This window comes from Perna viridis, chromosome 6, assembly GCF_037379345.1.
Source record: "Perna viridis isolate PV_CMFRI_1.1 ecotype Kerala chromosome 6, ASM3737934v1, whole genome shotgun sequence".
NCBI lineage: Eukaryota > Metazoa > Mollusca > Bivalvia > Mytilida > Mytilidae > Perna > Perna viridis.
The window spans coordinates 40,343,096-40,359,059 of record NC_142450.1 but is presented as its reverse complement, the minus strand read 5'-3'; the positions used below and the strand labels follow the sequence as shown (position 1 = coordinate 40,359,059).

The window sequence follows — 15,964 nt, the reverse complement described above, 5'->3', positions numbered from 1 at the left end:
GATATTAAAGCTTAGAAAATGAATCCTTACTCTCCTTCTAAAGTTTACGGATCTGTGTTACGCTCACCCAGAAAACAACACCCGCATGTAATGGATGACGAAAACATATCTCCTTTGACTGACATAACATTAATTGACAGGCAGATACAAGTGTCTGCAGTTGGAGAAGTTTCCCATCCCCCAGATAGATGTAAATTGGTGATCAAAATTGTGTCACAGAAAAGTAATGTGGAAGAGGCGAAGAGCAGTGTAGCTAGAAGATATGATTACGTTCTCCAGACATTACATAACCATTCTGTCAAGGTTAGTTTTTTTTTTTTTAGATTAGATCATTCTTCACCTACTTGTCTTGTTCAGTGTATGGGAAATCCTTCCTATGGTAAGGGTCACCGCATGATCAGGATGAGACACATGTAATTTGATGTTATGATTTAAAAGGTAAAAACAATAAAAATAAAATAGAAGATGAAGGGCGGTTTACAGTGGGTACTAAAGTTCATGAAAGATTAATTAGAATAATTCAAAAGATAAATAATAATAAAAGGAACCTTTAGAAGTTTCTATAGTGCTCATTTTTTTGTAGAACATTTGTGTGAAAGTTCTTAAATTGATTAATTATAAAGTTGTGCTGTATAATACATATAATAAGGTATGACTGGTATTATTGCTACATGTATATTATCCTTATTAGATAATTTAAAATTAAGTACATGTAAGGTTAAAAGCTAAGTTTTTTCTTAAAATTTATGACAAAACTAAAAGCTGCTACTAACCATCTAAAAGAGACATAAAAAGACTGGACTTGTGTTTGTCTAGGTGGGTATCATGGCAATGTAAGAAAAAATTTGCTGTTAATGCTTGCACAAATAAAGCATTCCTGTACTCCACCCAGAGTTATATATACATAAAAAATGTACATGGCTTGTGTACAGATATATTGTATCATATCTGTGAATGCATGTCAAACAAAGTGTCAAACATATATCAGTTTCGTTCAGTCATTATTTTTCTTTTGGATTTACTTAAATTGTTATAAGGAGCCATTAATTGTATCACTGTGTCAGATATGACTTTTCTCCATGCAATGGAAAAACCCAGTTCCTCAAAATTTGTAGTATTACAATGTGCATGCACACTTCTCAATTTTGAATGCAGATGTATTGTACAGTCTACTAACATGTTTTAACTAACTGTTTATCCGTAACTGTATGTAATGATGGTGAAGATGTGTGGATGCAGCAGATTAAACATATCTGTTTTTGCACATTTGACTTATTACATTTTTACGGCTCGACAATGATTATATTGTAACAATGCAACACAACACAATTCTGCAACAAAATTATACAAAAATTGGTCATATCAGCTTGATACATGACAAATCCTAATTAAACATGAAACAATTCTACATTAATTATGTTATAAGAAGGTTGATATGACCTTATTTTGGTCATTAAAACTACTTACATGTAGGAAACTAGTTAAAGTTGTTAACTTACAATCAAACCAGAAATTTAAAAAAGATGGTTTGAATTTAAATCACTTCCATGATGTGTAGCTTTACGATTTAAATACTTTTTGCCTTTTGTATGCAACTACACAAGACAGATTTGTATTCAGAAGCTTCGCCAGATTTAGCTTCAAATACATGTACATTGTAGAATCTATTAAGTTTGACATGAATCAATTGCATACTATTACACACACACACACACACACATATATATATATATATATATATATATATATATATATATATATATATATATATATATATATATATACATGTACATGTATTATGCCATTTGCAGTTTTGTGTGTAAGTTTAAATCTTTGTATTTTTTCTACTTTGTATGGCAAAGAATAATTGGCATGGTTTTATTTCACCGAGATGCATGTAATGGTGCTAATTTACTCTTTTAAGGAGGCAGATATTAAAGTTTACAAGAATATAAGAAGAGTTGACAGTATGTACAGCTTAGAGACAGTTATAGAAGTGATGTTTTGTGAAGTACACAAGTGCCAAACAATTTCAAATATTCTTGTGGAGAAATTAGATGAAAATGTTACTGTATGTTTACCAGAGTTTAGTCATGCACCGCAAACACTACACAATTTAAGGTAGGATTTTTATTGTACCAAATAAAGCATGCGTATAGCCTATTAGGTTTTTTAAAAGTGAAAGTTGAATATAGCAAAACATCAACTCATTGAGTTATTTAATTTTAACATCATAACAAACGAGCCTTGGAGAGTGTGTTATGATGTCAAAATTAATTGAAGCGAGTTGATATTTTGTGATATTTAACTCATGAGTTATAAAACCTTTTCACTATGATTCTTTATGATTCCTCTAGAATATTTTGACCACTTGATGTTCGGCATATGTCATGGTGGAAATTCTAGCTATCGTCCATGTATGTTGTCACCAATAGTGTCTGATGAACAACGTTAAAAATGTCACAACATTTTCTTTCAACTAATCAAGTTTTAGAGAAAATGATTCACAATCTAATGAAGAAATGTATTTACTATAATTTCAAGCCTTATATTTCCATCACTGCCATACTTAATACTTAACATTACTGTTAAGTGAGTTATGTGGGGTTGTTGTCTCTTTGACACCATACCTATGCACATTATACAATGTAGTTACAATGTATTGCTGTAAATCATAAGTAAACCAAACCCCTGTTTAACTTTAAAATTTGTTTGGTTTAGACAGGTACATGTATTGGTTTACCATGACTCAGAATAATTTTAAATGATATTGAGGAACTTTAAAATCAGTCTGATGTAGAAAGATGTACAGAACTAGTTTTGTTGTTACAGATACCTTACCAAGTATGTAGATTCTTGTATTGGCACCAGATGCTCTTCATGTTTTTTTTTTCACCATGGTATCAGGTTCTTCAATTTTCATTCAAAATATGACCCAGTGCAATCACAAAAATTCAAAGGTTGCTAACTTAGATCAAATACTAATAGACAAAAGCATTTAAGTATGTTTTTTTTTGTCTTTTGACAGACAACAGGCTAGTTTACTTGCCATACACAATGCCAAACAGAAAGCTCAGGAGATGGCTAGGTTAGTTCACCAAGCTGTAGGACGACCATTGAGTGTTAGAGAGGAAGAAACCAAAGAATGGTCTGGTACCAATGAAACATTGGAGGATGTCGAATCTATCAAAACTGTACAACAAAGAATTGCTAACTCTACTATTTCCATATCCAGTAAAGTTTCTGTAACATATGAACTAAAACCAAAGTTAAAGAAGAAAACAATTAGCTGATTGGGACCACTGAAATTTAGTAGACTGTGATATGTAATAATTTTTTATTGTACATTAGGATTTATTTTAGATGTAATAAATGTTGTAAATTGGAAGTTTACTTCAATATTTTATTTGTCATTTAGCTTCTGATCGTCTTAACTTTCTGTGATCATAGAACTAATGTAGCTCAATTTTTGTTTCAATCATCTTCAGTATATAATTATTTATAAGACATGGAAATAGAATGTAAGAGTGAAACTCATAGTTTGGGCAATATCCTAACAATAAGAAGAGAAAGAAAGTATCTGAAACAATAAATTAGATTCACAGCATTGAAATTTCTACGATTTCATTTCTCTATTAGGTAGAAGTTGAATGATGAGCTATTGTAAATAAGATAAACAGACAGGCAAAAATATTGATACATTGTAAAAAAAAGAAAAAAAATTAAAACCATTAAGCTTGACTGAAGAAAGTGAATATGACTTTTGTGGAGATACAATTTGGTGTATGTATTGCAGAATTATTAGTAATTAGGGCTACTATTCAGTGGGTTGATAGATTATAAGGTTAATTATCACTTCAAGATTAAGACTAAGAAAACTACTTAGATTCAGCATATATATAACATTAAACAAAAGATCTTTTGAGTTTTTAACTGAAAATAAAACACATGATAACATGTAATACAAGATACATGAGACAATGCATGCAAGCACAAAGACATATCAGGACATAGCAATGCATAGCGAACAAAGCAAATAATTTGTATTTAATGATGACAGGCATCCAGGTGGCTGGATTTTCATTGTAATCCATGCACAGCATCAATGCACAAGTTAATAAAACATGCAAAGTTACCAAATAAGAGCAACTGTATATTGATGGATGCAGGGATCCAGGTGGAAAGCACCAACTTTATTTTTTTTCAAAAAAAATCTCAGCCACCCCTGTCAGTACACATTGGTTGGTGCCTAAAAGCAGAGCCAAGTAGTATCTAAAGCCAAATACAACCAAATAACAGCAATTTCAGTAGCAGAAAATAAATAATCTTCATGCAGAACAACCACAGCCAGTACCATTCCCAGAATGCATTAAGCTCTTAAACTGAGAGAAGCTATTTTCTGTCCTGAAATGGTCTGGAAGGCTATTCTACAATGTAGCTGCTGCAAATTTGAACAGCTTTTTGATTCACCTGTGGAATGGCCAGTATATTGTTGTATCTGAAATTATATTCAGAATTTCGTAATTAGACATGACGGAGATATATATATAGTTTTGCATATTTTTATATGTTTCCAGGGCCATGGCTCTCATTCTACGAATCTACAATGAAGGCATCTCTGCTTTAAGTAATTTTTCGTATGCGCTTTTAAGTCCCCAAAATGAAGCGCTCTTTCTTGCCCATTTTTGGGGGAATTTTCTCAGACCTTTGACAATTATACAATAACATGATTAGACATGGTAAGTGTGTAAAAAGTGTGAGATCATTTAATATAATTGTTTCATTTGGAGCAAATCTGTACCACTGTGTTAAGAAGTCAAGAGTGTGTAAACTTGCGAGTCTAAGTCAAGTTGGGACATAGGAATAAACTAAATATCATAGGTAAATGTCTCAGCTCTCCAATGGCATCAAAAGTTTTGGTAATACTTACGATTGAACAACTGAGACCTGTTTTCTAGGGGAAGTGATTGTATTTTTTTTTTATTTTCTAGGAATTCAAAATTCGTACAAAATCAGATTCTTCCAGGAGCCTGAATCACTCACCTGGTTGAATTTGTCTTTTCAAAGGCAATAAATTTAACAAGAAGTTTCTTTTAATCTATCTTTGTTTTCAAGATGTTGACTTAAAACTAAAAAAAAAAAACCTGTCATTTCTTCCCTTTCAAGGCCAATAACTCTGACAAGGAGTCATCTGACAACTTATCCCTGAAGTCTTTTGTAGTCCTAATGATAAGGATCATTTCAGCTATCGAAAGAATTTGGCTATACCTAATGGTTCAGGAGATATATGCGAAAAACTACTGTCTGACCCCAATGTTCTATTTTTAGTAACAACGGTCATGTTTTTTGACAGATCAAAAATCCCCACATTTGTTCTATGCAGGATACACCATGAAAGGAATATTCATACCAAGTTTGGTTCTAATTGGTCAAGTAGTTTCAGAGGAGAAGAGTTTTGTATAATTGTTAACGACGACGACAACGGACACCAAGTGATGGCAACAGCTCACCTGGCCTGTGGCCAGGTGAGCTAAAATAAGCTTTTCATAATTTCCTAATGTGAAAAGTTGACTTCGAATGATACCAATTTTAAAATATTTTCGTCGTGTAATAACTTGAAAAAGTCGGATTTAAAGGACTTATTCTATAAAAAATCGAAAATACCATATAACAATTTTTGATAAATTCTGAATATGAAAATCGCCACAAGTACCGAAAATACTCCAAAAGTATCAATAGTGATAGTTAAAAACAGAAAATACCAAATAAGCCTTTTTTTATTACAGAAACATACATAAATACTCTTTATGTTTTGATATTAAAAACAAAGTCAATTTTAACGATTTTTGTGGCGATAGGGCTGCATATTTTACATATAACTCAATAACCAAAGAAAGTGTTTCCGCAACTTTTTCAGGCCACGTACTATAAGCAATGACATTATCTATTTGATTCATCATGAAAGCAGAGACGTTTATTGAATAAATTTATAGGTTTATGATACGTGTCATACGCAAGCAGATACGTTGCTACCAGAAAAGCCCATTGACCTACAGTCTAATGTTTGGTATAAGTTACCGACCATTTTATTAGCATTAAGAGGAAAGGGGCTAGGATCTTTTTGAAATAAAATAAAATAAGAAAAAAAAAAACAACAACAAACAAACAAACAAACGTTCCAATTTTGGAGAATTTTATTTTACTCGTCCATTGAAAACAATTTCTTATCTGATCCCAGTCCGCCTCCCCAATCAGGATTAAAAATGACCGGTGCCTACTATATCTAAGCCTTAATATACTGGATTAATGCTGTTGCTGTATAATACTTGTTGGTCCCAAATCTCAATTTGGGTTCTATTAAAAATATTACTTTTGTATTCAATTGGTTTCAATTGGCCATGGGACTAAGTGTGTCCAAAGCAATGTAACTTTTATTTAAGAAGAAAGAAATGTGTTTGTTTAAAGTAGCTTGTACCCTTAAAGGTAACTACACCTTATCGTGTAGATTATGGTTCTGGTGTTAATTTAGCAGCGGAGGAATCGGCAGAGGCGGATCCAGAGAATCACCTAAGTGGGATGACACCTTTTTATGCATTCATTGAAACACAAAAATAAGTTATTTTCATAAAATTTCAAATTCATACAGGTTGATTGCGATGCATACTTATAACCTTATCTATGTTCCTGTTTTTTACAGAACTGGACCACAGCGTAAATGTGAAGCTCGCAGTCGATATGTTACAGAAATATTATGATTAATGACATGTCACATTGACTTTGTATGCTGTATACCTGTAGACATCGCGTTCGGTGGTGGGGTTCCGTACTTCATTTTTTATTACTTGATGCTTCTCTAATTCATGGTGTGATGTATAAGTAATTGTCACACAGATACTTCTAAAATATCATTTAACTTCATTCCTATGATACTTTGATGGAAAAATACAAAAACAAAAACAAACAAATAAAAATAAAACAAAACAAAAAACAACCAAACAGTTGCTTAAGGTTCCGATTCCAAATCAGTTGAAGCTTAGGGTATTAAAAACCTTAAAGTGGTAAAAACTCTAGCAATTATGATCGTGTACCGATATATAAGAAACAAAATTCTAATTTTCTTTTCAAAGGATTTTTTGATAAATTTTGTATATCAAATTAATTCTTTATTTTTACTTTACAAATCAACAAACCACACACCACTTCAATAATGTGGTGGGAAAATATATAAAAGGCTGCAATTTTAAATTTTATAGTAAACATCAAATTTCTCACATTCACCGATTTTGAATAAAGAATTGATACTATATCACTGTATTATAAATGAGATTTTTACCTGGCGTGTGTCTGAAGTAAGGCACAGGTAACAATACGACGATAACTTTTTGAACCCGATCTGACAGATGTTTGCTAAATCTCAACAATAGTTGGCTAAAGGCCCCAGCTGCCTTCCTTAACACTCCACTGAACTTTCTCAAGACAACCACGACTTTAAATAAAAAATTCATAAAGATTTGTGGTCGTGTGTCGAGAAATTTTAACTTTGGTTTAGAATTTATAAAATGGTGAAATGCATGCAATCAAAATAGAATTACTTGTTGATTTGTTATTTAGTTGGATAATTCTCTGTACTGGTAAGTTACATGTTATTAAAGGGTATAAAGAACCCGTCTAGTCCACGAGTAGTTTCACATGTAAACTTCTTTTTGTAAAGGTGGAAAACAGCCATTATTTGATTACATATATGTGCTGGCTTTATTTTTATTCAGTTTCATTTCATCAAACTTATGTAACTGTTATGTTACCTTCAAGCAGTTTGAAGTGGTATCACCAACCGTTTATTACATGTTAAATACTTTTTTTTTGCGCTATTCATTTCTTTCAACATCTTTGCATGTAAACTTGACTTTTGTTAATTATACAATTAAGAGATAACAATGCATTATCTCATTATTGCAGGAATGACAGAGTTTCGTTGCACAAATAAGAATTCTAGCGAAACACAGATTGTTAGCTTGAAGTGCCCTCAAGGTTTAGTTATAGACGTGAAAGAGGCTCTATATGGAAGAAACCGTTGGGGTGACTGCCAGTATCTCGTCGGGGATTGTACAGAACTGTTCAATGTTGACACTCAGTGCTGTGGACGTAGTGACTGTTCTTTAGCCATTCGAAAAATATATTCCATAAAATGCATGGCTTATGTGACATTTTTCAGAATTATATATGAGTGTGAGAATCGTAAGTTTATGCGAATTTTACGTTAAAATTAAACTCTGATGACGATCAAGTTATACAAGGGTATAAACAGTACACCTTGAATTTAATTCTAAACATAATAACATGACTTTTTAGTATTAAAGGAAAGAGTTTGGTTTACATGTAAATGACTGACAATGCTATAATGTTCCATTGCAAAAAATAAACATTTGATAATTCTTATATAAACAACGAAAGAAGTCGAAAAAGTTTTAACATTCATTATGTGATTAAAAACGGATCCACAGTTTTTACCGACTTTTCATGCTTTGATACCCTAAATAACATGAAAACACCACAAAAAAAAAAAAAAAAAAAAAAAAAAAAAAATCATTAAGAAAAAATTCAAGTTAACAATGGAACAAAGTGAATCAACACAAAATCAAAATATTTATGAATTTTATGAAAATTTCTGCCGTTATTTTAAACAAATAAAAACCTTCACATTTATTCTATTTTTAGCTGAAAAAGCGTCATGCGATATTGCGAATGAACTTAATTCAGATCCTGATAATCTTAAGACTCAATCAATCGTTTTACCTCCAACTGCTCCTGATCGTATACTTCCCATATCTTTCTCTGAAGACGAATCAAAAGGTAAGTATATCGTGTTGGATTATCTAACATCTAGAGCAAATAAAACATGGTCTGTTTGTTACAGTAAACGAAAATTTTAAACCTTTAAGGACACAGTTTTTACTTATGCATGTTGTAATTATACTATTTTATCAAAATCACACTATGCATAAATATAAACAGTTTATTTATTTCGATGAGTACACATTTTCACGATAACTAAGATAAAATTTATTCTTTGGCGTCTTTAATGATTTTAATTTTTCAGATTTATATATAATTATCGGATCTGCAGTAACAGTCGCTTTTCTTCTGATGGCAATAATTACAGTGATATTTTTACTGAGAAAGTTCCAGTGGTAAGTAAATTTTGTTACTTCAGAATTTCAGATATATCATTTCTACTTTATCAAAATTAGATCAGAAACACAAGCGCCAATTCAATTTGTTAATACTTTTTTATATGCTGTAAAAATTTGTTAATGACATGAAATACTAGGTTCTTTTAAAAGAGAATGATATAAAGAATATTGTTAAGCCCCTGATATATACTGAATATTACATGTCAAAATCTGTATCACATGCTGTATCAACCCGAGATTCCTATAACGGCCCTTGGGGTGACATAGGAGTCTCGGGTTAATACAGCATGTGATACAGATTTTAAGTAGCACTCCAGCTAAGAATCATGCAAAATGTGATTCATGGGTAAACAACCTATATATTTTTATTTTTGATATTTTGTTTGAATTGCCATAGTAAACAGAAGTTAACATTCAGTTTTTCATATAACCCGTGTTCTTAGGAGATAAAAATTATATAGAATGCACTGTAGATTTCAATATTAAGGGAGATAACTCTGTAAAAGCCACCCAAATACAATAGAATATATTGGATTTTCAATGTTGATTATCTCCTGAGAGCAGGCAGATGTGAATGAACAATTACACATTTCATAGTATAGGCCCAAAAACAACTTAATTACAAAAATAAAAATATGTAACCTTTTTTGGGGTGTATCACATTTTTCAGATTTTGCATGATTCTTACAAAGACAGTTACTTAACATGTCATGTTCATTACATCATATATTTTAATCATACTCCAAATATGTTCTGTGAAAGGATGTGATATAGGATATGCGATATAGGTCTACGGGTATGATATAGGGTATGCGATATAGGTCTGGAGATGTGATATAGGGTATGCGATATAGGGTAGACGTTATAGAGTTGAAACAAACACTTATAATATATATGCAAAATAGTTATATTTTAATCTAAATATATGATACAAGTAAACAAACGTTTGATATTATTTTCAATCTTCATTTATCGTAAATTCTGACGCGAGGTGTGATTGACGATAGACTGACTATATTTGTATATTTTTAAGGCAAGGAGAAAAACAATGTGTACAGGAACTATTTATCGTACTTTGTAAGCGGCACCCTCCCGATGGTTGTGAGACACCAAGTTTATCTTCACCAATCAAAAACGATAGCATTGTAAATAGTCATGACATACAGCCGGTCGCTACTATTGATACAACAAGAAAGAACCCTGGGGTATATTCAGGACTTCCAGTAAACAAAAATAGTTGCCGCAACTCAAGCACTAAAACAGTATTAAAAGAAATTATAGAAGAGGTGGTGAACAACAGTTCATTTCATGAATCAAAAACAGACAATGTCATCCACGTCAGGTGGGCGGACAATGACTTGAATCAGGAGAGTAATTCTGACCAGCCGGATCAAATTTTAAATGGAAACGGTACAGGCCACATGTTTACGGATGTGTAACAGTTCATCATTTTGGAGAAAAAATCTTAATGTCTCCATTTCACAGTTTTGTAAATATATGTACAGTCTTCGTTTAATTAATTTAGTGTACATACTGTAACCTGGACTACTGAAATGATTAATTTAGGGAGTTACATTGAGAAGTATAAACTATTTTTATTGAACAGGGAATTAAAACAAAAGACAATACATTACAAAATGCAGCTTTAATATTGTTTACAATGGCAACAGTAAAGGTACAAGCTAAAGAAGTAAAATTACTACACAGTAAAGATCAAAAGTTATGGTAAAAGATCACAAGATGAAAGACTAGAGTAAACTACGTGAAAATGCCTTGTAAACATGTCTATATATTTATATCAAGTACTTTCTCCAGCGTTGATAACAAAATACACCAAGGCAACGCAACTTGATATCATAACAACAAAATGTAAGAACAGGACGAACTTCATTGCACTGTTTTCCTAAAATAAAATACAAGAAGATATAATGTGACACCTTTGTTTTTTGTTTTGTTTTTATTTACTTATTTTTTGGCCGGGGGGGGGGGTTGAATTGTACAAATTCATGTAATTACACGGTCAATGGTTCTCCCACTGCTCGATTTATCCAGAGTATGAACTTATTTAGAGCTTAGGATGCATTATAACTAAATATCTATTCGATTGTTTGACCAAAAAGATTAAAATAAACTAAAATTACTACTATTCTTACCCCCGAAGGTTTTTCTTCTGACCCCGAAAGGTTGAAATCCTTCTCTGAAGATAGAAAAATATCCAAGTCAAAGAAATAGTAATCGAAACTCAAACAGCGACAGGCTAAGAATGAGTTAAAAGTACATCCCCACAAAAAAGAAAAAAAAATGAAACCAATGAATGACACAAGAGGGTCCAAGGAGCCTGAATAACTCACCTCACCTGGTTAAATTTTGCCTTTCAAGCGGTTGTCCAATAACTTTGATTCAAGAAGACTTTGGTAGGACTTAAAATAAGGATCATTTCAGCAATTGAAAGTTTCTTTCTATCTATCATAGTTTTCATGATATTGGCTGAAAACTGTAAAAAAAAAAAAACACGTCATTTTTCACATTTCAAGGACAATAACTCATACAGGGAGACGACTGACAACCTTTATTCCTGAAGACTTTTGTAGGTTTATGACAAGAATCATTTCAGCAATGGAAAGAATTTGACTATACCTAACGTTTTTGGATATATAACACGCGAAAAAGTACCTTCTGACCCCTATGTTCTACTTTTAGTAACGACTGCCATGTTTTTCCACGGATCACAAATACCTACGTCAATTCTATGCAGGACACAACAAGGACCATTCAAATAGAGTTTGGTTCTAATTGGTCATGTAGTGTAAGAGAAAATGTTTGATGGAAATAACATTAAAAATAGAAAAAAACGTCGAAAATGGCAATAACGGAAATTTGACCACAAACAGATCTCATCATGCTGAATTCTTTTACCTGAAGAATTTAGTCAAACCTAACGGTTTTTGCAGATCTATGCAAAAAACTACTGTCTGACCTCTATGTTCTATTGTTAGTAACGGGGCCACTATTTATGAAATAGTGTCCGAGGAGATGATTTTTGAAAGAAAAAAACACATTAAAAACAGCCAAAAAAAAAAAAAAAAAAAAAAAAAAAACCGTCAAAAATTGCAATAACTCCAACATGGCTTTACAGATTAAAAGAAAAATTTAACCTCAGATAGATTTTATCATGCTGAACACTTTAAGCACGTCAGAAGTTAGCTAAACCAACGGTTTTGGCTGTATATACAAAAATACTACTGTCTGACTCCTATTTGTTATTTTTAGTAACGGCGGCCATGTTTTTCGACAGACTAAAAATCAGGATACAGGATACCCCAAGAAAGTGTAATCAAGGGAACCAAGGTTAGAGCGGTAATCAAAAGAATGTCATACAGGAACAAAGACCAGACATGGAAAACAGACATACACAACAAAGAACATAAAGCAACTAAAATCATAGATAAAAAGTAACAAAAGGAGATGAGCAACTCGGACTCCACTAAAACTGGGAGCATGAGCAAGGTGTACCAGTAAGCTATAAACACCCGCCGAGTTTCTCATAAAAGGTCAAGTCCGGGGTAGACGAAAGAGGAAAGAAAAACAATGACACGTTGAACAAATCAGTTTTTATGGCGCAGATGGATACACCGTAACGATCCACGAGTTCATAAATGACGACCATAAAAATTCTGTAGTGGTTCCATTTGACCAAATAGTGTAAGAGAAGAAGAGTTTTTACAATTTTTAACGACGACGACGACAGACGCCAAATGATGGCAATAGCCAAAGGCCAGGTGAGCTAAAAAAGTGCAAAATGAGACATGTTTAACGCTGCATAGTTCTTTCAGCGTGGTTCCTTGTTTCATAAGAGAAACATAAAAACCACAAACATGACGCGTGTATTCTATATAAAATGTAGCTTGCACTACCAGTTTACACAACGAGTGTTATTTCCATTAATTGCACATTCTTGGTGAGACTATTGTTCCAAATATTTTAACCTAACGTTACCGTTAACTGATTTGTTTTGTATATAGTTTGCATTCTGTTTCTTTCAGACGTGGGTTCGCATGATATTAGACTTGGAAAAACTACGATGGATATAACATTTGTTTTAATTTTGATGTTCGACTATCAATTTCTCATTGTAAAATTCCTGTCTTTAGGAACACACAGTCTCAATAGATGTGAACTACACACTGTACAGACAATGTGCACGTGGCGAATGAAGAAGAGTTAAATGATTCAATAAACAGTAATTGTTAACATTTCGTATGACAAAGACCTTCAAATGCATATAAGAGAAATTCTATCTAATGGCTATTCTATATATAAGCAATAAAGCTAAAAATATCCAGCTCTAACACTATGCAAGACAAACATGTTTTTAGTTCAACATGTTTTAGTTCACAACAATTTTATTTGTCAACTTCGCAGAAGGGATAAGACACAACTTATGAAGTCGTCCCCCAACAATAATATATAGTACATAAATTTGAACATTGAGAGCATCCATAAAATCATTATGCACATTAAAAAAAAATGTTTTAAACGAGACAATGGTGAAAAAAGAAAAACAACAGTACAATGAAGACAAAAGAAAATAAAAAAATTCAGAAATATATGTACAAAACTGAAGGGAACATAAAGGGGACGGATGGATGCGCTGTTCTTGTGCGGCACCGACTTTTATATTCATAATATTAGATCAGAAAATCTTTTGATCTTTTAATAAATATGAAGGCATTATCAAATATAAGTACATTTTCTTCGTACGTTTGATCAGTACTGCCTCTGGTAAGCAGTAAAACATCCATTCTTAAAAGAACTGAACGCGAAGTGTAATACGGTTTTCTGTATATTTTTTGCATTCGAAAAATGGTAGACATTTTCAATGGGAGAACCGCAACTACACACAGAATCAGCTACAATATGAACTCTGTGTAAATCGTAAGGAAAGGCGGTGAACATCGTAGCTGTGTCAAACAAACATTTAATTTACGAGGGCCGAAATTAAAATATTGAAGAATGTGTAGGTCATACCAGGAATCTTCGCTTCGGATTGAACGTTCAAATCTTTATATTGAATTTACAACATGATTGTAGCTAACCAACCACTAGAAGCACTAATGAACAATTACAGCGCACTAAAGTACTTTTGAAGCATTATAGCGATACTACATAGCAGTGACTTAAACCTAATGAGATAAACTAAGAAATGTGAATCATGTAGTTTCCGAGATACCTTTAGAACCATTTGTCATTCCGGCTAAGTCAGTGAAAGCCTTTCTGTTATTTTCTAAGAAAACAATATCATTATATATATATCTAGGATAGAACACAAGTACAAAACATACGTTTACAGATCTTTCAAAATAGCTCTGGTCAGCGGTAGGAATGAACATATAACACATTTGCTAATACATGTATATGCATATCATTTAGGAAGAAATACGTAAATTGCACATACTATTCTTTGCAAAATACAGTACTTATTCCGATCAAGTTGTTGATAAAAATAATCGTATGTACATTAGATTATTTATTTTTATGTATATTTTATAAAATATTGTACACTTACTTGGAGTATTGTCTTGTTGTGATAATCTCGTTAGTAAAAATTCTACGACAACAAAAGCTATAGCATAAATAATGATGACGTAGTTAACAGAACTGTCCACAGCAGCTTTAGGAATATGCAAACCAAACGCTACTGTAATAGCTGAAAATTACAAACAATTAAATATATATTAGATTTTTTAGAAGAAATGTGTCCAAACAACACAAGCCTAACATGTCTTCGCCAACCTGAAAATGTAATAATGTAGTTGGTAAACAAAGAACGGATATTCCATAAATACACAACTTATCATGAAAAAATCATTCCGATATGTATTAAGTTTTAGCTGCCACAAAAGAACAAACACAATTATTAATTATGCCAGATGAAGAATGCAAGAAAACATTGGTATTCATTTAATAAAACTCTTTACTAGGTTGAGAGGTCAAAAGCAATTTGAAATCATTCCAATGATTCCACGCTGCGCACTAGATGTAAAATAGTTACCCTGAATGGGTAGACAAAAATACACAGAATAACTACAAAAACTTAAGATCGACAGACGTTAAGTCAACAGTAAGATTATGTTTAACCATGCTTAATGTCGTACACACAGTACAAATCACCGAGCTGAAGTTTTTTTTTTTAAATTACCTTTGGCCTGAGAAGAAAAATACGCAGCATAGTATCACTATTTCACAAATCAGGAAGGTTATATTATGTGGAAGAGTAATCAAGGAAACCAATGTTATAGCAGTAATCAAAAGAATGTAATCCAGGGACAAAGACCAGACATGGAAAACAGACATACACAACAAAGAACATAAAGTACCTAAAATCATACATACAAAGTAACAAAAGTAAATGAGCAACTCGGACTCCACTAAAAACTGGATTATCTGGAAATAAAATAAACTGGAAAAGTATCATTTTTGTTTTTGTTTTATTGGACCTACGTACTGATTTTGTACGGATATCAATTATAACTGATACATGCATAACTCCAAGCCTCAGAACAGTGTCTGTCGTTTGAAATTCGCTCTAGACGCTGTAGATAGCTCTCTTTAGAAAGGTCTGTCTGAAGCAGTAAATAAAAGGAAACGTACGACTGACGCTGCATTGAGCTTTTTTGTGTTTCTTGCCATCAAGAGTTAAATTTGCATGGTTTTGAAACGATTTAAAATTGGAATGCTTGTGCGTTTGAAAACTTCATTTTATTCCAAAGTAA

The 15,964-nt window shown here is 32.3% G+C and overlaps 3 protein-coding genes and 1 long non-coding RNA gene across 9 annotated transcripts in view; 2 read left to right on the top strand and 2 right to left on the bottom strand.

Annotated features, from left to right (window-relative positions):
* The first annotated feature begins 18 nt into the window (after positions 1–18).
* LOC148614947 (interleukin-1 receptor-associated kinase 1-binding protein 1-like) lies at positions 19–3,393 on the top strand. The gene is made up of 3 exons (XM_088589501.1): positions 19–303; positions 1,925–2,121; positions 3,029–3,393. Exons 1-3 carry the CDS (start codon positions 19–21, stop codon positions 3,291–3,293), a joined length of 747 nt encoding a protein of 248 aa, XP_088445627.1. The 3' UTR covers positions 3,294–3,393.
* An 816-nt stretch (positions 3,394–4,209) lies between these two features.
* Positions 4,210–7,455, bottom strand: LOC148614946 (uncharacterized). Its single transcript, XR_015923801.1, has 2 exons — positions 7,334–7,455; positions 4,210–4,498 (listed from the first exon to the last, which is right to left on the bottom strand). It is a non-coding gene; the product is annotated as an uncharacterized LOC148614946 (long non-coding RNA).
* Positions 6,628–10,677, top strand: LOC148614945 (uncharacterized). The gene is made up of 5 exons (XM_088589500.1): positions 6,628–7,631; positions 7,957–8,235; positions 8,716–8,850; positions 9,098–9,188; positions 10,225–10,677. The coding sequence occupies exons 1-5, from the start codon at positions 7,568–7,570 to the stop codon at positions 10,628–10,630; spliced, it is 975 nt and encodes a 324-aa protein (XP_088445626.1). The 5' UTR covers positions 6,628–7,567; the 3' UTR covers positions 10,631–10,677.
* Positions 10,678–10,821: 144 nt separating this feature from the next.
* Positions 10,822–15,964, bottom strand: part of LOC148614943 (uncharacterized) — a 46,570-nt gene continuing 41,427 nt past the window's right edge. For 5 of the 6 annotated variants that reach the window (XM_088589490.1, XM_088589492.1, XM_088589491.1 and 2 more), the window contains exons 41-44: positions 14,758–14,898; positions 14,422–14,475; positions 11,345–11,388; positions 10,822–11,094 (exon numbers count right to left, since the gene is read on the bottom strand). In XM_088589490.1, the coding sequence (XP_088445616.1) occupies positions 10,990–11,094; positions 11,345–11,388; positions 14,422–14,475; positions 14,758–14,898 (344 nt within the window). In that variant the 3' untranslated portion in view covers positions 10,822–10,989. The remainder of the gene's footprint in view (positions 11,095–11,344; positions 11,389–14,421; positions 14,476–14,757; positions 14,899–15,964) is intronic. The other variant, XM_088589493.1, reaches the window with a different exon arrangement.

Coding starts and splice junctions, on each gene's coding strand:
- LOC148614947 (XM_088589501.1), top strand. CDS start 19: ATGAATCCTTACTCTCCTTCTAAAGTTTACGGATCTGTGTTACGCTCA. Junction 304..1,924: donor TACATAACCATTCTGTCAAG/GTTAGTTTTTTT, acceptor TACTCTTTTAAG/GAGGCAGATATTAAAGTTTA. Junction 2,122..3,028: donor CAAACACTACACAATTTAAG/GTAGGATTTTTA, acceptor GTCTTTTGACAG/ACAACAGGCTAGTTTACTTG.
- LOC148614945 (XM_088589500.1), top strand. CDS start 7,568: ATGCATGCAATCAAAATAGAATTACTTGTTGATTTGTTATTTAGTTGG. Junction 8,236..8,715: donor TATATATGAGTGTGAGAATC/GTAAGTTTATGC, acceptor TTCTATTTTTAG/CTGAAAAAGCGTCATGCGAT. Junction 8,851..9,097: donor CTCTGAAGACGAATCAAAAG/GTAAGTATATCG, acceptor TTAATTTTTCAG/ATTTATATATAATTATCGGA.